The 25,624-nt window shown below is 38.4% G+C and overlaps 1 protein-coding gene across 9 annotated transcripts in view; it reads left to right on the top strand.

Moving 5' to 3' along the window:
• The window catches only part of AGTPBP1 (ATP/GTP binding carboxypeptidase 1), a 123,499-nt gene that overhangs the window by 59,553 nt on the left and 38,322 nt on the right, over nucleotides 1–25,624 (top strand). For all 9 annotated transcript variants that reach the window (XM_019478042.2, XM_059724824.1, XM_014608754.3 and 6 more), the window contains exons 11-24: nucleotides 2,461–2,669; nucleotides 4,341–4,518; nucleotides 6,613–6,710; nucleotides 8,020–8,136; nucleotides 10,130–10,839; nucleotides 17,010–17,093; nucleotides 17,340–17,426; nucleotides 17,512–17,660; nucleotides 18,629–18,716; nucleotides 19,729–19,873; nucleotides 20,384–20,537; nucleotides 21,284–21,464; nucleotides 24,056–24,185; nucleotides 24,655–24,786. In XM_019478042.2, coding sequence (XP_019333587.1) covers nucleotides 2,461–2,669; nucleotides 4,341–4,518; nucleotides 6,613–6,710; nucleotides 8,020–8,136; nucleotides 10,130–10,839; nucleotides 17,010–17,093; nucleotides 17,340–17,426; nucleotides 17,512–17,660; nucleotides 18,629–18,716; nucleotides 19,729–19,873; nucleotides 20,384–20,537; nucleotides 21,284–21,464; nucleotides 24,056–24,185; nucleotides 24,655–24,786 — 2,462 coding nt within the window. The remainder of the gene's footprint in view (nucleotides 1–2,460; nucleotides 2,670–4,340; nucleotides 4,519–6,612; nucleotides 6,711–8,019; nucleotides 8,137–10,129; nucleotides 10,840–17,009; nucleotides 17,094–17,339; nucleotides 17,427–17,511; nucleotides 17,661–18,628; nucleotides 18,717–19,728; nucleotides 19,874–20,383; nucleotides 20,538–21,283; nucleotides 21,465–24,055; nucleotides 24,186–24,654; nucleotides 24,787–25,624) is intronic.

The raw sequence follows: 25,624 nt of genomic DNA, 5'->3' as shown, positions 1-25,624 counted from the left end.
CTTTTGCAGTTGGTGGCTATGATTCTCACTCCCATGAATTGTAAATCAGGGTGAAGGCAGATTTCGCCAAATGTATACCATCTCCTTTAGCCTGGCTATGATGAAATGAGCTTACATGCCTAAAGAAAGTATCTGATACTAGCTTTAAAATAAAGATTACAAGTATAGAAATAACAGGGGCCATTCTTCTCCAGTGGCTAATTGAGTCTGGAAGGATAGATGCTAAGAATTTTCTCTCTGCTAACTTTCCATTAAGCTACAAGCTATTATTTCCTTCCCTCACAGTGAATCTGTGTGTACTATCGTAGTTTTAGAATAGCAGTAAAATGGGTAGGAGTTGTAAGGTGACCAGGATTTCTAGATAATCATTCTAGGGTACAACTGGAAACTTACTTGTGTGTGGTGGTCTCTGTCTCCGTTTGTACTGAATTAGTCATTCTCAGGTTTGATCAACTTCACAGCCTTTATTACTCCCTGGACTTTTATAGTCGTAAGTATTTTTCAGGATTTCTTGCAGAGAAAAAGCCAATAGAAGGAAATATCTCAGAATAATAGTCTGCTACTGTGTAAATGCAAAGTCAAATCTGAGGTCTATGGAAAACTAAGAAGCCAACATACCTACTTTTTCCAAAGCGGGAAATTTTGATTGATGATGGTCTATTATGTAAATTAAGAGACCTTAGAAGAAATAAATGTAAGCAAAAGTGGTTCCCTGGGGTCCTGAAGGCCTTTTGGCATTGTGCCTCTCTTCCCCCCTGAGGCATATATGTATTTCACAAAGTATGCATTTTTGGTGTGTACAATCTCATTTTGTAAAATAGAAAATTCAAATTTAAAAATAAGTGGAAATGGCTTTCTGAACCTTCATTTTATAAGTCTTTACAGGCAATCAGCATAATATAGTTGTCATTGCAAAACTGTCTTGTAACGCCTTTATTTTTCTATTACTGGTATCTCTGAAAATCTTTTGTTTTTCATTGAAATAACCAATTATTTTTGCCTGCAGGAGGTATTTTTGGGGTTTGGGTCATTTCAGTCAGTTATGTTTTGGATCTTGGACAAAATCTGGCAGTTAAAATCAGTTATGTATTTAATGGAAATGGCAGAACTGCAAAAGTTCAAGTTAACTGGAGAACTGTTTTTATAGAGGTACAGTGACTTGGAAAAATTGGTGGTTTGAGTTTATAGAAATACTACACGGCAGTTCTTTTTTTTAAAAAAAAAAAGGCTACATGGAGTATGGGCAATAGAAAAACATGTCAGGCTTTCATGCTTGCATTGTTCATATGCACACAGGTAAACATATAATAGGGATATGCACATTTGCTGACAATTTGCTAGTTGTATTTGATTTTTGCCTGTTAGCCAAGAAACTGGAAACTTTTTTTTTGTTAACCCTGGTAATTAAATCCAATGTTAAGTTTGAGAAATGAAGGAAACAGATTAAGAGAAGTATCTCAAAATATCTCTTATGTCTATTTTCTTGTTAAATATAAAAAACACTTAAAATTTGTGTGGGAGTTAACCTGGAGTGTACAATACACATTGTACATATTGGCATGTTAGGTGTACATAGTAAAATATCCTTATTGAACTAGTATAGTATGTGAATAGTAGTTTTTTGGTAGTAGTCTTTTTCAGAAATTGTTTCCATGATAAAAATCACATCTGCACTTACTACTTGTTAATGTCTATTGTTTAAAAAAAAAAATTGAGAGTTATATAAACCCGTGACGTTTTGTTTCTCTTTTGTTTTACTTTCAAGTATCCATTCAGCTTGTTGTCCAAACCAATTTTATTTCTTACCTGGAGCTTTAATAAAAATATATGTAGCCTGATAGTATCAGCTTCAATTTCAAATGTTAACTTGGAGCATTAAAAATTAAGTTAAAAAGAAAACATCTGCAGAACAACCATAGAAGTACTGCCAGTCACCACCACATCATTAGAAATACATTGCAAGTTAACTAACATCAGGAAATTGTTCATAACGTGTGCTCAGTTACAGCAGAGAAGTATGTTAAATGTATCTCAGTATTGGATTGGATAAAGTTTGTTTAGGCAAATTTATATGAGTGTTTCAGAGTGACTTACTTCTTAGTTTTGTGATCTTGATAGAGAAAACAATTGCAGCCATATGGCTTGATTTCTATGAAATGGGAAAATTTATATTCTTGGACTTTCCCTATCTCTATTAATGGAAGATAGGGAAAATTGTATGAAGGTGACTGGAGGGCTCTCTCCTTAACATTTATTATTTACTATGAATCATTTTATTATTTTTATCATTATTTTATTATAATTTATTCATTATAATTCATTCATGATAAAATACAACATCCTAGTTTTTAAATTTGATGCAAAATTATAGTAATATTTTCAATTGCTAATATCCTTTCATTATACTCTAGCAATGCTTAATTTGCCTCCTTTAATTTTTTCCTTATTGTCAATCTTAAGAAACAAATGCCAGGAGAGCGGTCGACAGAGGATATGTCCAGGTGCTTTTAACAATTTATGTAGATTGGCACCGCCATGATAGTCGACACAGGCACATGCTAATCCGAAAAGGAATCTTACAGTGCATTAAAAGTGTTACAAATATCAAATTGGGAAGGAAAGCCTTTATCGATGCAAATGGAATGAAAATTCTTTACAATACTTCACAAGTGAGTTGAATTCCTTTTTATATTTATTTATTTGCTATCATTGCACATGAAAGTTTTGCATATTATTCCGTTGTTACAGGTATTATTTTATGAATTCTCAGTTACCTTTTAGAAAACAAATGCTTTATTGTAAGATTTGAGGCATAGACTGACTAAATTATTTTGCAGGCCTTAATTTCTTATCTTTTATCAGTTTATAATTTACATCTTGGTAAAGGTATTTGGTACGGGCAACCCCTGTTTAACACTGTTTCACTTAGTGCTATTTCGCTATAATGATAATTTGAAATCACCCCTTCCCACCTCCTACTTGTTTGGCTATCCACTTTGAATAAAAGTGGTTATGACTGTTGGTGTGTACATGGGGCATGTCCCTGACAAGCATGTATGTGCCAGAGATGTGTGTTTCCCATGGAACAAATAGCAGCAGCACATATTTGTGCTGCTGCTTTTTGTCCCAGGGCACGCCCCTGCACACACACTCGGGTGCACAGAAAAGTGACTTGGGTGGTGTAGGGGAGGCTGGGGCCAGCACCTGTGCTGGCATTACCTGGAGTCCTGGTGGCCTCCTGGGGCAGCAGCAGTGCCAAGCTGGCATCTTGGAGCCTGGCTGGCAGCCCGAGTATGGCTCTGGCCAGCCAGGCTCCCTTTCTGGCAGCATACACTGTTGTCATGTGCACCATGACACATTTTTTGGCAGCAGGTTTTTTTGACACTGGGATCTCCTCGTGTCAAAAAATAAACCCCAGCCACACTGCTAACAACACAGTGAATAGTTACACATGCACTGCATGTGGTTTGCGGCACCTCAGACTTCTTTGAGGTGCTGTGAACCGCACTTGGGATGCGCCCAAGGTGGGTTCTTAAACATGCCTATGTGATAGGGCCTTTCTTGGGCTACTCAGACTTGCTTTGGGGCTCAGATGGGGTTTTGGGAGGAGCTGGGCTCCTAGCTGTTCAAATGGGGAAGTTCTGAGCAAGCACAAAAGCAGAACTGTGGGTGTCAATGGAACTCATTGGTTCCAAAAAAAGGAAGGTGCCTGGTGAATGTTACTTCTGAAAAGGGGTTTTTAATCAGTTTGGGGCTTGGGTACCTAAAGTCAGTCTTGGTCCTGCTTTGGGCATTTCAGTCCTCTTTTGGATTTGGCCCTAAGATACTAACTCATTGCTCTCTTGTTCTGTGTGGTACTGTACTGCTATGTCATGAGAATTAGATTTATCTTCTGTATTTGGTTTCACTCCTTGGCTTATCTAAAATGGGAGAAATGGTGATTGTGATTTAGCTAATATCTCATGCTATTCAAAAGTAACTCAGATTACTGAGGAACAGGTTTCAAATTCAAGAAGAAACAGTCTACAAACTAATAAACGGGGTATTTTTATACAAATGTGAAACAGAGTTGGCAGAAGATCTACAAGTTTCAAAAGTAGCAAACAATACTGCTTTATAGTCCATCTATTTAAATCTATTATACCTTAGTATATCTTTTTATATTAAAATGACATTTTTACTCATTTTTAGCAGTAATAATAAATTTTCCATATTCTAATTTTGTGCACAAAACTATGTATATACGTAAATATATGTATAATGCTATATGTTTTTAAAAAACTGGTGTTTTGCTTTTTGAAAACATCTGTTATTTTGTGACTCTCTTTTTTTTTTAATAGGATTGCCTTGCAGTACGTACTCTTGATCCACTTGTCAACACATCCAGCCTAATAATGAGAAAATGTTTCCCTAAAAACCGTCTTCCACTACCAACAATTAAAAGTGCTTTTCATTTTCAACTCCCAGTTATTCCTACCAGTGGTCCTGTGGCTCAGCTCTACAGTTTGCCTCCAGAAGGTACAGTTAGTTTTAATGCATTGGCTCTGTGTATATCTAACACTGCTCTTGGTTCCATGAAATCAGACCTGATTAAACATTAATTATCTAGTCTAGGGGTCACCAACATTTCAGAGTGACAGGTCATATGCTTGTGATATGGACACTGTTGTAGTCTACCAATCTTTCAAGTATGCCACCAATCCCTTCACTACTATGTCCCCCTCTGCTTTCTAGGTGCTGCCAAAAGCCATGGGGAACAAGAAATTTAGTGTGAGGGCACAGAGTAAGAGGCTTTAAGTGTCTTCTTGTAACATGGCTCTTTTAAATGGCCTCTTTTGCAGCTTCTTTAAAACTATAAACATAGAAATATTATGGTCAGTAAAGAAAATGAGACAAAAAGTTTAAAAGAAGAGATGTACAGAGTAGCACGGAAGTGGAAAGGGATCTTGGAGTCTTAGTGGACTCCAAGATGAACATGAGTCGGCAGTGTGACGAAGCCATCAAAAAAGCCAATGGCACTTTATCGTGCATCAGCAGATGCATGACGAATAGGTCCAAGGAGGTGATACTTCCCCTCTATCGGGCTCTGGTCAGACCGCAGTTGGAGTACTGCGTGCAATTCTGGACGCTGCAATTCAAGAGGGATGCAGATAACCTGGAGAGGATCCAGAGAAGGGCCACTCGTATGGTTAAGGGCCTGCAGACCAAGCCCTACAAGGAGAGACTAGAGAAACTGGATCTTTTCAGCCTCCGCAAGAGAAGGTTGAGAGGCGACCTTGTGGCTGCCTATAAGTTCATCACGGGGGCACAGAAGGGAATTGGTGAGGATTTATTCACCAAGGCGCCCCCGGGGGTTACAAGAAATAATGGCCACAAGCTAGCAGAGAGCAGATTTAGATTGGACATTAGGAAGAACTTCTTCACAGTTAGAGTGGGCAGGGTCTGGAACGGGCTCCCAAGGGAGGTGGTGCTCTCCCCTACCCTGGGGGTCTTCAAGAGGAGGTTAGATGAGCATCTAGCTGGGGTCATCTAGACCCAGCACTCTTTCCTGCTTATGCAGGGGGTCGGACTCGATGATCTATTGAGGTCCCTTCCGACCCTAACATCTATGAATCTATGAAATAGCCCCACCCCTTATGCTACATCTATTTTTTACTTTTACAATGATTAAATTAATATTTCACAAGTGACAAATACAACAAACAGCTTATTTTCTGCAGAGTGGCTAAATCATAATAATATCAAATGTATTAAATAATAATACTCTGAAATATAAACAATACTCAGTATTTAAAATGACACAGTGGGGGGCGAATTTTGCCATTTGTGGAAGAAGGTACGCATTCACTGAAGTTTGTGGATAGTGCCCACTTATATTGGCATTGTGTTTTAACCTAATCATATCAAGCAAACAGTTGTAATGTGTTGGTCTCAACTTATTTTCAGTTAAAATACATGAAAAAATATGGTAATGAAGAAGATTATCCTAGGCCTAAAGCCAGTAATGCCAAGCAGTTGGAGAAACTACTTCAGCTGCTTTCCTGTGTGATTTTTAGCTGCCTTTGGAATTTTTGTATTGCTTGTTCCTAGTTTCTAGGATAAGAGACTTGGCTGGGCAAAAGGAGGTATAGCAGCAAAACTATATGCAGTCACTCCTTAATTACCAGGAACATTGTGACGGGAGGGCATGACAGTTGGTAGCTCATGGTTTGGAGGAGAGTTAAAGGTAGCTTAAGCTCACATTCCCTGTGCCTGAGCTATGCTGAACAGAGAAGTCCTGAATCTGTGCAGCTGGTCAAATCTTTCATTTATCAAATCTTGTTCTTACAGGTGCATGTTGTTTTTGTTTTTGGCTTTGTTTTTTTAATAGGAAAAACCATTTGCACAGAAATTTTAATAATAGATTCTGCAATATCATCAAATGAGCATTCAGTCTTTGATAAATCTGGTTGTAGTAGTAGTGTTCATATGATTTCATAGGAATTGTATTCATATATAGTAATAACAGATCTCAACTGGTGAGTGGAAAAAATTTCACATTACATTTTTTTTCTGGGATGTACATGTAGAAAACATACATCTGCCTTACTTATAGAGCATTTTATATCACAGTGGATGACGTAGTAGATGAAAGTGATGACAATGATGACATTGAAACTGAAACAGAGACTGAAAATGAAAATGAAGATGACAAGGACCAGCATTTTAAGGTAAGCACTAGACTCAATCAAAGGGAGAACTCATAGTGTACAATAAATTTTTAGTTAAAAAGTTTATTTTTGCACTTTACCACGTGTTCAAGAATTAAAGAGATGTCAATAGTGATTCCAGCCATAATTTCCAAAGGGTCCAGATGGAATTTGTACAGATAGCCTGTTGGAAGTTCATGGAAGTTGAATGTCTAACTCTTCTGTGGCTTTTGAAATACCAACTTTAGTAGTTAAAGTTTGTGTTTAACACAGACTTAAAATCCCTTTGTTTCATATTGCCCTATTTGAACACCTCTTATTATCTGCAGATACACTTTGTTGGAGCTCTCCCTCCCAAGCTCGAGCCCTATTTTTCCCACATGCCATCTCACATGTAGATTCTCTCTAACTTTCAGGTGGTCTTTTGCCCTCTCATATCACTGAGCCCCTCTACTACTCATACCCTCTAACACACTTAGTTTTTGAATAGGACAATGGTACACATGAATGCTTATCAATATTTAAAAGTTGAATATTGTAAGGAAATGAGATGGGGATTTACATGTTATGAAGTGAGAGGAGTCCAGCTGAAGGAAAGCATGAGTGCAATCTGGGTAGCACTATGTGGTATAATTCAAAGGAATGTACAAGAGGGGTCCAACTATCCAGGGCTGCTGCATGTAGTAGGGTGATGCTCTAGGGCAGGGTTTTTCAACCTTTGTAAGTAAGTGTACCTACCCCCCCCCCCCCCCCCCCCGCAGCCAGATGCAGAGATGGGGGGGAGGGTGCGCGCGTTCGGACATGGAGCACAGGGGGAGGGAGGCCTCCACATGCAAGCTTCCCAGTCCCCACTGCATCTGGCTGCCCTCACCCCGCCACGGCCCTTCTTCTGGGAAGCAGTGGTGCGGTGTGTTGGGTGGTGGTGCTCCATCCCTGCCCTCCCACTCGTACCCCCTAGGGCCTTCCCAGATACTCCCAGTTGACAACCCCTATTTTAGGGAATCTGTCTCTGCTCTTTGGGTTTTGTATATATGAGAGAGCCACCTTTCTTTTTTAGGATAACCCTATGTTTCTTCCTTAGGGACTGTTACCTCATTCTGTCCTGCCTGTGCATAATATACATGTACATAAGTAGAAAATTGGTAACATATATTTGAACAACAGCAGCATTTTCTGAAGACAAATCAGAATTATGTTCTAGTATTAGTACCATGTATTGTTAACAGTTATTTACTGTATGACCTGCTGTAAATTTAAGAAGTTTTCTATAATTGTTTTAGAAGTTTCTTCATTTTTGGATGTACAATTAATATTTTTGTTGTTGCTCCAGAATGATGATATAGAGACAGATATTGATAAGCTGAAACCAAAGCAAGAATTGGGACGACCCATAGAAGAACTAAAAATATATGAACAGTTTTTCCCGGAACTTGCAGAGAACTTTCAGGTAAAGTATGTTGGCATTTATGAATTGTAGTACTGTAATACTTAGCTGAATTGCAGTCCATTTTTTCTGACTTTGTGTATCAACAAGATTGTTTACCAAACATCAGATCAGTTTTCTGTGCAAAACTCCTGAGGATAATGGGTTAATTTAGATGACAGAAGACATTATTTCAAAACTAAAGCATTGACCGTGGGTCACTGTTTGTTCAGAATTTTTATTACAGGTAGTGTTAGTAAAGGAGGGGGAAAATAACCTTGACTCAGCACTGAACCTGTAGAGCCCTAGCATAGAAAATAACCCCCTCAGTGGAATATGTCTTATATGCCAGTTATTAAAGTTCTTTTGTTTCAAGCTATTGTGTATGAATAATTTTTAGAGCAAGCTTCTTTTTTTTATGAGCAACTAGATACCCAATAGGGCTGTGCGAAATTTCACTGTCTGTTTCATTTTGACGCTCTTTTAACTCATTTTGAGGTTGAAACAGCAAAATCAAAGTGAAACAAAGAGCGTTGAAATAGCCTTGAAACAAAACAAGGCTAGTCAAAACACTTCAAAAGTCAAAATGTTTTGATCATAGCACTGGGGACAGGAAGTCAGCCCAGCTGGGTTGACATCCCATCCCCCACGCTAGCTCACCTACCTCCAATCCAGGTGTAAGAAAGAGACCATAACCCATTTGAGTTACAAAAATGAGACTTGGGTATTAGGGCTGTGCGAAACGTCACTGTTCTGTTCCAACTTCAGTTTCAAGGTCTGGATGGAACAGTGTTTTGAACTGAATTTCATTTTGAGTCGAAACAGCCTCACTGTTTTGCTTCATTGAAACAGTGAGGCTGTTTTGATGCTGTTTCGACATTTTGCCCAACCATCGGGCTGGGGAAACTCAGCCCAACTAGACTGAGTTCCCATCCCCAGCCCCGTGATTGCGCCAGGGGCGGGGAGTCAGCCCAGCTGAGCTCCCTTCCCATTCGCCGCACTAGATTGCACTGGGGTCGGGGAGTCAGTCCAGCTGCGTTGCCTCCCCATCCCCCACATTAGATCGTGCCCGGGGTGGAGAGTCAGCCCAGCTGGGTTGACTTCCCATCCCTGGCTCTACCTAGCACGGGGGATGGGGAGGCAGCCCATCTGGGCTGACTTCCCGCCCCCACGCTAGATTGCACTGGGGATGGGAGTCAACCCAGCTGGGCTGACTTCCCACCCACGGCGCAATCTAGTGTGGTGGAATGGGGAGGCAGCCCAGCGGTGCTGACTCTCTGCCCCCAGGGTAATTGTGGGGCTGGGGATGGTTACTCAGCCCAGCTGGGCTGAGTTCCTTTCCCCAGTGCGATGGTCCCGTTGAGGAAACAAACTCAGCCTGATGGTTGGGCAAAACACTGAAACAGTGAGGCTGTTTTAATGAAGCAAAACAGTGAGGCTGTTTCGACTCAAAATGAAATTCAGTACAAAACACTGTTCCATCCAGACCTAGAAACTGAAGTTGGAACAGAACAGTGCCATTTCGCACAGCCCTAATACCTAAGTCTCATTTTTGTAACTCAAATGGGTTATGGTCTGTTTCTGACACCTGGATTAGAGGTAGGGCAAAAAAGGGAAGGAAAATCACATTGTTGAACTATGCTTATTCTTTGTCAGAAAGGACTTTATTTGCTGTGTGTTTTACATAGTGCACAGTACCTACCATCTTAATTTAATGATGTCATTTAAAAAGTTCTGATTTGAAAGTTTTGCAAACATTGGTGCTTCATTAAGCTGGTATTTTGGGATTTCCCTTTTGGACAAGATGAAGTTTTACAAAGTTGCTGTGACTGTAGTTTGTCTGCCTGTCTTAAATAGAATAAAATTTTCTTTAGAGCATCCTGGATGGCCTGTTCCAAAATATACTTCCTTTAAGGAAAAAGAACATCGCTGTCAGCTTACACAAACCAACTTCTAAGAGCTTCAGAAGTTTCCTAATCTTTATTTATTTATGTATTTATTTATTTATTTTATTAAGGAATATGACCTAGTCTCCAAGGAACCAAAGCCTTTTGCATCTGCTACAAATCTAGGTGGACCTATTGTTGTTCCCACAGCAGGAGAGGAGCACCCTGCAGAAGCGAATCAGTCAGTAAAAGGAATTGCTGTGAAGGACCACAGTTCCTTACAAATGGAGGAATATAATAAGAGACCATCCTTTCTGGATCTGCCAAAGAAAGACCATAACAAAGATAGTTTACAGCTGCAAAATGATCAAAAGAAATTGCTTTCATCCTGTCAGTGTCTAAGCCAAGAAATTGTGAAGGGCTTGGACAGAATCACTTTGCAGAATACTTCAAAAAGTGAACAGTATTACAGTACAGGTTGCCTAATAAAGAAAGAAAGTAAAACTAGCCTAACCACCCCCACTTGTAATAAACCTTGCCAACATGTTTCATCTTGTGGAAGTGGCCTGTTTGAGGGACCGTCAGTCCAGCTAGGGAAGCTATGCTGCACTGGAGTAGATCCTGATGAAGAGGAGGATTCCAGCTCTCATTCATCAGGAGAGCAAGTGCTACTTGAGGTGCCTGATATGTTGCCACTCCACGACCCCGATCTTTATATTGAGATTGTGAAAAACACTAAGTCTGTCCCTGAGTATTCAGAAGTGGCTTACCCAGATTACTTTGGGCACATTCCACCTCCGTTTAAGGAGCCAATCCTAGAAAGGCCATATGGTGTTCAGAGGTGAGTTGGTATATTTCCTTCAAGAATAATCATTGTAAGAATACAAATAGGAAGTTACTTTTCAATGTGTAAATGGTACTGTCTTATTTATGATTAAGACTTGAAGTGTTTTCAAAGAATCCCTTTGAAGACAATTTTATGACTTTCTTAACCAATTTGAAGTGGTTACTACAATCAGAAATCTGACATTTAATTTTTGTACGGTATTTTCAGCATAAATTTTATATTTAAGCTTTCTAAAGATTAATCTGAAAGAAAGCACCTTTGTTATATTTAGGAATATGGACATGTAAACTTAAAGTACGAACATGGGCTGATTTGCAAAATTGTTTAGTAAAATGTTTTTAAAGCGGCAAATTAGTGAATTATAAATGATTTACATTCCTAGTTTCATTCTAGCCTGTAAATTAGAAATATATTATTGGATAAAAACTTAAAACTTTCTAAAAGGGCCTCTGAAATTTCCTGTCAAGAAAGAGCCTGTGAAATTCCCTTAGGCCTTGCATACTGGGGACTAACCAATTCCTTAAGAATCCTATAGTTCCTGTGTGTATGTTTATGCATGTGTGTGTTGTTTGTCTCCTTCCCTGTTATACAAGCACCCCGATTGTAAATATACTTAAATATATATATTTTTTCTGATACTGCCTAGAAATCCAGGTATGATCAGGCTCCACTATACTAGATGTTGTACACACACACACACACACACACACACACACACACACACACACACACACAATTAAAATAAATCCTTACTCTAAATAAATCATTATTTTAAGGAGCTTACCCTCTTTAGATGAGATCTGCCAGATGGATGAATAAATCAAAGGGAATTAGAGGGAAGGAAGGATAATAATAAGAGAATGTTTTGCATAAACTTGCTGTGTGGACTGTTTTGTAGGCAGGAGTTCCTATAGAGACAAATAAGTAGGTCAGCAGCACCTGTTATAGTAGGTACATTAGCTTGCCACCAACCTAGCAACTGACTTCTATGTTGAAATTTTTCAGTTTTGTTCTTGTAATTTTTCAACTGTTTTGGGAGACTTATGCATCTGCCTTCCCTTGACTATTAATTAATATGGTGAACTTAGCTAAAAGTGAAGTATAACATTTCTCTTGGTTTGCACTAGTCCTTATTTAAGATTGGCATAAAAATTACTTTTACTAGATGGTGTTTGGCCAATACAAAGTTAATAACACAATGAAAGCATTGAACAGTACTTGTTAGTAACATCACTGGAGATTAAGGGTCTGCTCCCTGTGCTATTTTTTAAAGGATGAGCTGATGTGGAAGCCAATTTAATTACCTTTTTTGGTTCTGGTCATTTTTTAGCGCACACCTTTTGTATATCATCTGACATTTCTCAGTGCTTTGGTCATTTTTTTTCAAAAAGCATATAAAATGTTCTATTTTACATTTAGAAGAATCTTTAAAACTGGTAAAATTGGAATGTGTTCTAATAAATATGAATGGATTAGGGCACCAAGACAGCTTCTTTTTTTCAAAGGGAATGTCTGTCTTTTTGCCTAAAGCTGCTATGAATAATCTTAGAATTTTTGGCTTTGTTTTGTTACTGGCTGTAGATTTTTGGTTGATGAGTTACTTTACAATCTCAGAGTAACTCAAAGTAACTTCATTTAGTCTATGGGTTAAGCATGGAATTCACACAGATGCTGTTATATTTGATTTACATGCCTATAGTGCCTTTTTTACTGTGTGCCATCCTATAAGTGTTCAGTGGTACCAGATGATTCAGTTTGTCAGGTTACTACAGTATGATGAATTTGTAATACAGAAATCTATTTAAAGTAGACTTGGCCTTTCCAGGAATTCAGACTTTGCAACACATTTGAAAATGAGTTTGGTTGGAGACCTAGGACAGATTTTTCAAAAGTACCTTAAGTGAATTAGTGCAAATTCTCATGACTTTCAATGGGGCTTACACACGTAAATCAGAGGCCGACATCCTTTTCTTTCTACATTTGTGGAATGATCCGGCTTGGGTTCAAGGTGAGTCAGTGCTAGGACTGAATCACTGCTGCTTCTCCCCACCACCGCATTAGGTAAGCTGACAGCCATGGCAGTGGGAAATTGCCTAATTGCCTTGGCAAGGCCAAGGCTGCCACTTCTCTCTGATGTAGCACAGGGGAAATTCCACGCTGCCTGGTCACAGCTCAGGGGAAGCCCATGACTCAACAGTCTGGACCCACTGGCTCCATCAGCCAGATCCAGGCTGTAGGTTGCCAACCCCTCACTTAAAAAAACCCGAGGAGCTTTTCAAAATGTTACTCCTAGTGACTAGGGTAAAACCAGAACCCGTGCAGGGCTCTGGGACAAGTATCACTTGGCTCTAGGGTTTTCTAGTAAAGTAGCCACAACTGTGGTATAGGCAGTGAAGTGAGAAAGAACGGTCTTTGTGAGGTAGCTAACAATGTGGGGAAGAAAACGAGACTGCTTCTTGTGTTCAAGGCCCAAGGTTGAAATTCTGAGAGCAGTGTAGGTTCACACATCTTTTTTGACTTAACTCGGAGGGATTAAACTAGAATTTGCAGTCAGTCTGTCCTACCAGATCAAAATAATGCAGGATGGGCTGTGAATGTTTTAGTTTTCAGGACATCTGAGGATATAATCCAAAGGTTCTAATAAGACTTGGTATATAAAAGGTACTTTTTTCCCAGAAGGAAGAGAGCCTTCTGGGAAAAAGAGTGCATCCTCTCTTTGAAGGGGAAGTAATTTAATTCTTTGATTTTGTTTGTTTGTTTTTTCAAACATTTGTTCCTTCTAAATTTGGGAGAAGGATTATGAGCAAGTCTTTCTAGAGATTAACCATATAGGTTAGGTACAGACATTCAAAAAGCTTGAGCCTGAATTGATTCAATCTTTGTAGGTTAGTCTAATCTGGCGAGGTTAAACTGGTTTGTAACCGTACAGACATCTCCTCTGCACTGAAGAAATATAGGGACATGATTGCAGTGGCTCTGGCTAGAAGCCGGGGGGTGCTAGAGCAGCCCTCCCTTCAGTACTGAGGTGAGGGGGGTGTGGCCAGGCCCCGGCAGGATGGTCTGGTTAGGGAGGGGTTCCCCCCCACTTGCTGTTGATAACAGAGCATTGAGTTACACAGCAGGGAGTTATACAAGGAGTTGTTGTTAGCAGTTATCAGACCATCAAACAAAACAACAGCCTCTTTCATTAATTCAAGCTCTTCTTAAACAACTTTTTGTAAGGAAGGAATGGAGGGACATTACCAGCTACCTGTTGATTAGCTCCAAAAAGCCCTACGCTGACACTATCTTGTCTCCAACAGCACAGCCCGTATCCAACATGTGATATGCTAGCTAATGCTGAGAGGTGTCTGTGTAAAGAAGAGGGGAAGGGGGAATCTCTGCTTGAGCAGGGAGTGATGGGGTAGAGCAGGGGGAAGTCAGGCAGATGCTGCTGTACCTGCAGTCTCTGCTGGAGCTCTGGCCAGGGAACAGAGGGGTGGAGCCAGCCCTGCTGGGCTGGAGCAGAGCCTCTCCCAGGGTTGCAAAGCATCTGGGATGCTGGAAGACTCTGATTTAACTCAAACCAGAAAGGGTTTGGGACAGACATTACATAAACTGGTTTGACCCAAATCTGTTACGTCTGATATTGCATTCAACCAGGTTTATCTCAGACTGGTTTCAGCCATTTTCAAACTGGTTTATGTGCACTGAACATCTGTTCTGTTACAGGTTTAAACCAGTTTACGATCACTTAAACTGGTTTATGTGTAATGTTTGTCCTTAGCCATAAACTTGAGAAAGAATGGTCAAACAATGCCCCATGCAGAAAAAGTTGGGTTTTTTTCATGAGAACTTTACTGGTTTGAGTGTGTTCAGACAAGGAGGTGATGCCGATGCTTAGGAGTAGCACCAATAACCTAAATCTGAAATGGAGAGTCTAGAAGTGATTCTGGGTGTATGCTCAGGTGAAATCCTCCTTTTGGAAATTTTGTACATCAGGAGCAAAAGCAACTGGATGGGCCATGCTTCTCAGCAGAAGTCTTGAACGGCGATGTAGAAACTGCGTACCCATGCCTTTAGACTCCTTCATACTAGCTTCTAATACTCTTTTTGAAAGCAGTTGTTATGTGTTAAAAGTATTGTTTGTTATTTATGTGTAGACATCAACAAATGTTTTGGGGTTGTTTTTTGTTTTTTAATCAGTTTGCATGCTTTCTCTAGGTAATAGCCTTCTGGTGTTTCCATATGTCATGCCTCTTTCAGTGATATTCTCTATAATGGAGTGGAAAGTCACCTCGCTTATCTTTCCCTTTATGTAAAATTTGGGAGGAAATCCTTTAGATTGGAGATTTTTTTATAACATAGTACAAATAAAAGTGGGTTATGTTGCATGGTTAGGTAAGAATAGCGATATCCTTTGTAGTAGGGGTGTGCAAAACAGGCCCTATTTGATTCATATTTGGCCCGAATCGGGAACAGTGATTCAGTTCGTTGATTTGGATCACTGTCCCCCATTTGCTTTGGCCAAATCTGAATCTGAAGATTCGAAGCTGATCCAGAGAATCAGCAATTCGGACATTGACACACCTCTAAATGTTTTATTTACATACCTCAAGATACCAGGCACTGAAACACCAAATCTCTCCGAATCGATTCCAAGGGTTCCAATTCGATTTGGAGAGATTCAAGGGTCCTCAGATTCAGAGATTCGGCTGCCAAATTGGGCTGAATCTCCGCTGAATAGAATCAGGGTCCGAAGCGTCGCATACCCCTACTTTGTAGTTCAGTTGGGATGTTCAGCTAACAGGGGGTAGCATGACTTTGTCTGAAACCACTTACTATAATTTACATTTTGACAATTCCGATGTTGTACAACGGGTAAAACCTTTCAATATATATTTATGAAAAATCCCTTAAGCTTTTTTGCGGATTAGAGGTAACTACTTATCTCTAATGCAGATATGCTGGAGTAATTGATTAATACATAAATACCCATTCTTTTTCTCTTATCCATGAGATTTTGGGTTTGTTTTTATTGTACGTATCAGGGTTTTCTAAGGATCAGGTATTTGGAAATGCTCACTCAAGACCCTTGAATCACCTGACTCAAAACTTAACCAAAATTCTAAATTATTTTATTTATTGGATAGCTTTTGAACCTCATGCCTGAGGTAAGAATCCAAGAATGTGAATTTCTTATAATTGCTGCTGGTATAGAACAAGAATTGTAGGTTAGTAATTTCCTGCTTCTCTATTTTTTGCCCTGTTTTTCTGTGCATTTGCCTCATCACTGTCATGTCAGTATCTCACAGCCATTAATATTTTATCCTAGCAATATCCATGTGAGGTAGCACACTGAGATTTAGCAACTTGTACAAGATAACACAGTTAACAAGAAAATTTGCAATTAACCACTTTTTTTTGCCTCCCCAATACTCAGTGTTGCTTTGTGCAGAGAGATACAAGCATAGGACCAGCCTTGGACTCCACTTTTATGCTTTTAGCTATTAATCTGCTTCCTTCTGTTTTTGTTGCAGGTACTGTGCAAACTTTCCCACACAGCCCTGACAATTCATTTAATTTTTGAACTGCAGCACAGTCGTGATTTTCCAACCCAAGGCCTAGATATTGCCAATTCCTCTGTGGTTTAATGATATGGATAAATGTCCAACTGGCGTTTCTCTCTTGCTCATTTGTTTCCTAGTCAGTATATGAACCCAGATGTCCAGAGGTGAAAAGCTCACTAACCCACTTACTGCACAGTTTAGTCCTCTACAGTTCCTTTTTAGTATGCATTGAGACCGTATTTATGAATTGCTAATACAACTGAATCTCTAAAATATTACCTTAATTAAGCTCCAGTAAAATACCTGATAATTCCTACTTCTACTGTAGATTTATAAAAACACCCCCCCCCATTTTATACATTTAACCCCAAAGGGTTTTGTGCATGCAAATTCAACCTCTGCACATGCAGATATTGGAATCTATCGCTTGTCGAGTGCAAGCACCTGCAAACACAAGTGCAATTTTGTGAGTTTGTGTACATAAGTAAGGTTGAGTCTCACTGAAAATTGGGCTAATTAGCTTTGTTTGGTTGGTTGATGCTTAGGTTGATATGCACCATGTCTAAAATGACAGATGTGGAATATGTTTAAATGAGATCTCCTTTCTTACTGTAGGACAAAAATCGCTCAAGATATAGAAAGACTGATTCATCAAAATGATATTGTAGATAGAGTTATATATGACCTTGACAATTCCAGGTACGTTTTACATGTTATAGAAGTGATCATTTTCTGTGTGATGATTGGATATGCTGATTTTGCTTTCTTGAGGGTGAATTTTGTGGGGAAGTTTAATCCTAATGAGAACATTATTGCAGTTGTTTTTATTGTGCATGTCTTTATTTTGAGCAGGTTACTAATACCAAGTTTAAATTATTTATGAATTAACTAATGAGTGCCAAAGGTCCATTCCTTTTGCTTTAATTGGATTTTTATATTTTGAAGTTGTTCAGTGCCAGAAGAAGGAGATATCTTGAAGTTTAACTGCAAATTTGAGTCTGGGAATCTGCGCAAAGTTATTCAGATTAGGAAGTAAGATTTTTCCCCCCCTTCTTTTGTATAAGAACTGCACATTTCTAATTTTAGGAAGACTTATTTTGTCTTTGTTCATCTCCAGAAACGAGTATGATCTTATTCTGAACTCCGATATAAACAGCAATCATTATCATCAGTGGTTTTACTTTGAAGTCAGTGGAATGAAGACAGGAATTGGTTACCGGTTTAACATCATCAATTGTGAAAAGTCAAATAGTCAATTTAATTATGGTAAGGCATGTTTTCTATCTGCTTACAAAGAAGAACATAAGAATATGCACTGGACTATCCAGAGCAGGATAATTGTTTTAAGGATCTTTAAGGATCACTAGCATGTTCATTTCTCTTTTTACAAATTAAACTCAGTACTCGTGACTAGAAAACGTCTGACTGGCTCAGTTTATAACAATAATTCTTGTTATGCGTACAACTTTAAAACTGAAATAAAGGCTGTCATAATAAAGCTATAGAAAGGATAAGTCATAAATTATTGATTAACATGGGATTCAAGGTCCATCATAGTATGAAACCATCAAACGCTTCTGAGCTCTTTTTATCACACTAACGGGAACTTGTCTTAGCATCATGGAGAATGTGATGCTAATGTGTACTTACCACACAGCATGTCAACCTTAACCTGAACCTGCTTTTGCAAGGATAGTCAAGATACAATGATAGGAAAATACGGCTGGAAGATACCTCAGGAGGCCATCAAGATCAAACGTCTTCAGTGTATTTACTCAACATGAACAGCATCTGTTGTTTGAGCACAGTCCTGTGCACATGGTCCAATCCTATTTGCTGATAGGTGGACTGAGGTGCAAGAAGGCTGGGACCCTGACATTTTGTGAGAGTGAGTTAGGCTTGAATCCTGGATTTTCCTGACTTAAAGTCGAAGCTAACCATTGCATTACTTTAAACTTGCATGTGGTATTTTAGAGCTGACTTTTGGCTGACATTTACGTTGTACTTTTTCTCTTGAATCATTTTCATTCTAGTGTCTGTTGACTACTGATTTAGAATGCACCCAGCTTTTTAAACAAATCTAACCAATACATACATTATAAAAGTGAAATTTAATATACTTGACTTGGGGTACTTTATAAAACAGTTCAGATGAAATCTAGTCCATTGTGGGTTATGTGTAAAAGCTCTATTCCTTGACAGCAGGATAAAAGCTTAATACTTTTTTCTTATAGGTATGCAGCCCCTCATGTACTCTGTTCAGGAGGCATTAAATGCCAGGCCATGGTGGAGTCGTGTTGGAACAGATATTTGTTACTACAAGTAAGTATGCCAAAAGAATGAGATGAGTACATCAGACTTCCTATGCTGAAGACTAGAACAGAATCTGATTTATGATGATAAATTATCATTAAAGGTGTAGTGGTAATATACTATATTTTCTTGAATACAACAAGCCCCAAAACACAATACACACATTAGTTTTGAAAGATAAATGAAGAGGAAAAGATTTTTTCCAGAGTTATGACTGCATAGAGCCAGGGGCAGAGCTTAATCTTCAGCTTACACACCCTCCCTTTTCTGCTTAACTAAAAAGCAGAAACCCTAGCTGCTACTGAAGACTTGTCTTCATGGGTGGATCTGTGATTTTGCAAAGAGCTAAATAGTCTCCAGGGCTGTGAAATAGGAGGAGAGAGACCAGGTGTAACTAGCAGATTGCCCTAAGGAAGATTAGCTTGATTAGTGGAACATGAAGACTATTAAAAAGGAGAGATGATCATACATGTGGAGTGAAGAACAGAGAGCCATTGTATCAGTTGACTCCCTCAGCTGCTTGAATACTAGTGTCACATGCTGCACTATGGAGCAGGAACCAAAGTAAGGTGCTTCTATTTTGGTCATAAAATCAGAGGTTAATACAACCTGATTTTGGGACGGCTGATTTTGGAGGAGGAACGTGTATATTGTATGCATGAAAATATGGTACTTTTCCAAGTGGTGCTCAAGTCTATAAAGGTTGAGAGCTACTACTCTAAGTGAATATAAAAGTCATTTCTTTAGGGACATGTTTAAATCTATTTTTATTAAGAGTTTTAACAGGGCCTTTAATAACAATGATTGAGTTTGCTAGTTTTGCTTCCCTTTCTCTTGAAAGTTTCCTATGATTGCTACCATACTCTGCTTTGACTAGTAGTACCAACATGAGATGATTATTGGGCATAAGTGTTTGAATAACCCTGTCCTTTTGTATTTCATAGAGCCTTGGGGAGGAGGTTGTTGAATGTTCAGAAATGATATTACTTGATGTAATATGTTGATATGACTTCACTCTTAGGAATCACTTTTCTAGAAGTTCAATTGCTGCTGGTGGTCAGAAAGGAAAATCCTATTATACAATTACATTCACAGTGAGCTTCCCACATAAGGATGATGTCTGCTACTTTGCTTACCATTATCCATATACGTATTCTACATTAAAAGTGAGCAATTCTCTGAACTAGATTGTTTGATATCCTTTTATATTTTTTATAAATAATGTAATATATACTCTCATAAGTATCTGTCTCCATGAGAAAATTCTGCTGCTTCTAAATATTTTCTTCTGTAGATCAAAAGCAAATTTAAAAACTTAAGATACATTTGTGTTATTACATCATAGCATTCATATAAAAATGAGCAGATTAGAACGTATAGAAAGTGCGTATTTGCTTCTTCAAAGAAACACTGCAACAAATCTGGCACAATCTTTATTTCATTGCTATATGGGTCACTTGGTATGCATAGAGAATTACAACTGTATCAGTAACTGACTCTTAAATATCCTTCCTCAAAAAAAAAATTAGAGAGATAATATACAGTGCAAACAGGAGGGAATGTATAAACATGAACAGCTGAATATATTTCCTCTGTAAGATTGATTAAAATAAACACTTTATTTTTTGTCATACACACTTGCAAAATTAAGTACTTTTTATTATTTTTGGTTGAAGATGCATCTTCAGAAATTGGAATCCATGCACAACCCTCAGCAGATTTATTTTCGTGAAGATGTACTCTGCGAGACGCTAGCTGGCAACAGCTGCCCTTTAGTCACTATAACAGCCATGCCAGAATCGAATTATTATGAACATGTCTGTCAGTTCAGTAAGTATATAACTGGCCTCTAATTCACTGAAAATAATGTAAAATAAGCACCTTGTAAAATTTCAGTGCAACAAATGTGTGCAGATGTTTGCTATTCCACGCTCAATGTAAGATGAAACACTGAATTTAATGAGATTTTTTTTTTAAGTGATGGTGTGTTAAAATCAAAATATTAATGTTATGGTTTTAAAAAACCTTATTAATTATCAAAGATAAACAGATTTCATACCTATATTTGTTCAATGAAGCACACTCCATTGCTAGAGATTTATTAGTATCTTTAGGTTTTATCATTATGTGTTTTTTTGAGGGCAGTTCCTACCTGCTTTTTTGAAATCATTGTTCTTGATGACTTTAGAAAATTTTCCTTCCAAAAAGACCCATTTTCCATAAATCTCATATCTTAAGTTGCATTTAGTTACCATGACTGTATCAGTCTTTATCTCAAAGCACCCCAGTTTTTTTTCTAAATTTCCCTCATCTACAAAAAGAGAAGCATCATGTCATAATGAACAGCCATCACTTCCTTTAACTGATGGTATTTATGCAATTGACCCTTTCAGGTTGTGCTTAATTTAAAAGCCATTGATGCATGTTTTTACCCATTAATATTTATTATTTATCCAGTGTGCATTTAAAAGAAATACTGGACTCCACCTGGGTAAATGGAGCTACTCTTTTTCAAACAGTTTTTTCTTACTTTACTTGTATTTATATCTTGCAATTTGTGTGCACGCTCTTTTTAGGGAATCGTCCTTATGTTTTCTTATCTGCTCGTGTACATCCTGGAGAAACTAATGCAAGCTGGGTTATGAAAGGGACTTTGGAATATCTTATGAGTAGTAGCCCTGCTGCCCAGAGTTTACGAGAATCCTATATTTTTAAAATTGTCCCTATGCTCAATCCAGATGGTGTCATCAATGGAAAGTAAGTTCAGTTATGCTCACAAAAATGTAATAAATTAACGTGAGACCTTTCTTTCTATCTTCACAATTAAAATAGTGTCCACTTTAATTTTGAGACTAAAAGTGCAGTAGTTTTCCAGAACTAATGTATAATTTGTACTGAAGGGATAACTTTTTTGCACTTACATTTTTAGGCTTTTTCTAGTATGTTGCTAATTAGCAAAGCTGCTACATACAAATTTTAAATGCTAAGTATTTTTCTGTTCTTTCCAGTTAAAATTACTAACATACTCTTTTGAGAGCCTTGGTTACTTGGACTGTGGAAAAACTTAAACACATGGCCTTTTCTACTCAGTGGTTTTAGCTGGCTATGGTTTGAGACAGTACTTTCAGAACCTTGTTACACATTAATTGTAGGCAGCTCCTGGAGCTCTGAACCACAGGATTGTCCACGCATTACCATCTGAAATTAGTTTTAAGCACACTTTAGGTCACTCCAGGGCAAGTTTATCTCTGATCTGTTACCCGGCTTGTGCTTCATTAGTGTGTGGCCACTCCCCAAAATGAGACACCTAAGTTGCTGTCCTCTAGCATCCCAGGATGCAGTGTCCCCTCCTCCACCCTTCGGTTCTGTATAGACAAACCTTTTAACCCCTGAACTCTACTGCCCAGGGGGCAGTTCTGGCACCAAACCAACACCCTCTTCCTACCCCCACGGATGCAACCCCATGCAAACAGCCTGCAGAGCACATGCCAAGTCTCAAGGCACATACGAGTTCAGGAGTGGGAAATAGGGGGTGGGGAGGGAACAAATTAAGGGATTGGACTGGGGCTTCCTTCCTGGGGTGGGGGCAGTAGCTCCCCCAAAAGCTTTTCTTCACTGCTCCTAGCCACCCTGGAAATCACGACCAGCACTCCCACACCCCAATCCTAAATCTGAGTTTATTAAAACAACCCTTTTTTAATTTACTTCCTTTTTATTTCTTTTTAAAGTCTTTTGTTTTACTTTTTATTTTCTTTTAGTGATCGACTTCCTTTATTTCACCACTGTTTCCCAACCCCTATTTCCTTTCTACCCCCCATTTCATTACTCACCCCCATCCCATGAACTCTCTGCTTCTCAGCTTCATGTTCTTATCTCCCACCCCCAACCCATCTCTCACACACCCCCATAGCAGGGATAGAAGCCTGTCCTGGTTCACCAGCCCTGTAGTGGCAACTCACAGCTGTAGCTCCTAGTTAGATCCCTGCTTGCCAGCCCTCTAGTGGCAAGTGTCAGCTGTGTAGGTGAGAGACAGTGAGAAAGTTTTTAGCCTAACATGCAACTGCTGCAAAGTGAAGCTAGCAGTAACATGCATCAACATTTGAGCAGCTCAAAGTGCAATATGTAACAAGGCCCTGAGTATACCTACACAGTACAATGCAGCATCATGTAGTGATAGCTGAGTTAGCTTTAAAAGCTGGCTCTGCAACCAGAAACAGTATAGCTTTATAGATTATCTAACCCAGCTGGAACACTGTGCTGACATGCCTATGTTGTTTCCAGGACCTAGACAAGTGTCTTTGCACAGTAGTGCATTATGGACATACAAACTCATTTGGAGCTAGCATAAGTCCCTCTGTGACGTGAATTCTATAAACATCTAAAGAAAAAAAAATGAACTGTATGTCTAAGGGGTGGGCAATTATTTCAGGTGAAGGGCTGCTTACTGAGTTTTGGTAAGCCATCGAGTGCCTCATGACAGGCAACCGGGGCAGATAAATATTTATTTTCTAAATTTTTTAGGAGCTCTGCGGGCCGGATGGAGTGGCCTGGCGGGCTGCATCCGGCCCATGGGCCGCATTTTGCCCACCCCTGGTCTATCAATGTGCAATTTGATAGAGAGGTTTATGCCAGTGAGAGGACAGCACAGGATCATTTACAAAGTCTTAAACATTGCAACATGAACTATGCTTGTCATAGGGCTGTTTTGGGGTGATGCAGAATGTGTGGTTGGGCTAAAGCCTTATCCATTCATATTATGTACTCCATCTGTGCAATAGGAGCACTGTTGCACACAGATACTGGAAAAGAGGTATAACGGTAAAGTAACTAAACTTTGAACCAAATACGCATCATAGGATCTGATTAATAATACTGCATTGAATTATGAGTTCGTACAAAAAACATACCTTCCTGCAGCTCCTAGACTAGAGGGTTTTTTCCCCCCAGATTCCATGACCAAAAAATGCCTTATTATGAAAAAAATGTTATTTGGTAGAGCTTATTTTAAACTTTAGTCCCTATTACAATGTTGAGAATTGTATTTTTCAAGTCACATTTGTAGTAGTAGTAGTCATAATAATAAATTTTGTACCATGAATAATAAACACTCTGCCCTTCTCATTGGTCCAATTTTGTGTTAAGCATAAATCACTTCTGTAAAAAAAAATAATTTTCCATAGTGCTTGGATTTGAAAAATGGTTTTCTGGAACATATTTTTATCAGTGAGTTTTATTATATGCATGATGATTCAAAAAATATCTTTGGGTATGGCCTTTTTGGAACTGACTTTTAAAAAGTGATGATATGTTATGCAAGACACTTTCTTTTATAAATTTGTTTTCTTTAGCCATCGTTGTTCTTTAAGTGGGGAGGACTTGAACAGGCAGTGGCAAAATCCAAATCCAGATCTTCATCCCACAATTTACCATGCCAAGGGCTTGTTACAGTATATGGCTACTATTAAGCGTTTACCTCTGGTGAGTATGGACATGTGTGTGTAGCCCCAGACAGGGTATTCAAAAACCTTTGTGTCAGTATATCTCTTTGTAAGATAATAGATTTTTGAAACCGTGTCAGATGCTTACAAATGTGATTTGAAGAGCTGACTGGAAACTTGGATCTGTTTCCATTTAGGTTGAACCAGAAAATCCCTTTAGTTTATATTGTGGAAAAGTTTAGTTACAATTCCTGTTGCTGCTTTTGCTTCTGGTATGGTAAAAGATTCAAATTCCTGTAGTCTGATTTTTATTAAAAAAAGATTTCTTTTTACTATACAAGTTGATTGTATACTGTGTCTTTCATCTCCTAATGCTCTATATTCTTTAGCACATGCAAATGAATGTAATAATAACTATAATAGATGAGGAAGTGTACAGATTTGTTTATTTGTTTGCTGTTGCAAATGATTTTGAAACATTAGTTTACATATTTCACATAATTTTATAGGTCTTCTGTGATTATCATGGACATTCTCGCAAAAAGAATGTATTTATGTATGGCTGCAGCATCAAAGAGACAATGTGGCACACTAATGTTAGTGCTGCATCTTGTGATGTGATTGAAGATCTTGGTTACAGGGTGAGTAAAAGTTAGACCTCAAGTTGTGAAAATGCATTTTTGTTTTCTTGGCTTCATGGTGTTGCTACTTTTTTTCCTCAGTAGAAAGTCTTAATCTGTTCTAAAATGGAACATACGGTATCTGTTTATTCTTTCTCAAACTCATACACAGTAGATTTTGTTCACTTACCACTCTGTTATAACGTCCTCTGGAAAGTATCTGTTGCAGCTGCCCTTACAGCTACAATTTATACTTAGGAAGTTGTGCACTAGGACAAGTACGTATGCACGCTTACTGACTATTCTTATTGATTATTGCAATGTATGTATTTTAAACATACATTGGGAGCTACGCCAGGAAGTTGTACAGATTACTTTCACTTTTCAGTTTCTAAAAGATAGCATGGACTACCTTTTTATTTTTTGTTGTTGTTTGTTTATACTGCTTTCAAGCATTGGCAATGGTGTCATCATACATATGATTGCAGGGTCACTAGTCTGATAACATTTGTACATATAAGGATAATAACATTAAAATCTATAATATGTAACAAATTTTTGAATGGCTGTGGTTTGTTTTTTCCATTTGTTTTTAAATTTCTGCAACCTCGCTTATAGATGCTGCTGTTTTACATCTCCATGGTTACTTAGAACTTCGCGTGTTATCAGGTTAATAGCATTAAAGATATCAAAGTATAAATGGGTTGACTTAAAAGGGTGTCAATTTGGCTACCGATTTGATTGGTAAATTTTGTTTGCTTCCATACGTTGCTGTATAGGAAATGCTTATAAACAAAGTAATAATAATAATCATTATTATTAGTGAAAAATAAAAGAAATAAATAATTGAAAGTGGAAG

This window comes from Alligator mississippiensis, chromosome 3 (genome assembly GCF_030867095.1).
Source record: "Alligator mississippiensis isolate rAllMis1 chromosome 3, rAllMis1, whole genome shotgun sequence".
NCBI classification, from domain to species: domain Eukaryota; kingdom Metazoa; phylum Chordata; order Crocodylia; family Alligatoridae; genus Alligator; species Alligator mississippiensis.
Note: the sequence above shows the minus strand (reverse complement) of the source record. Positions and strands in the feature narration are given on the sequence as shown.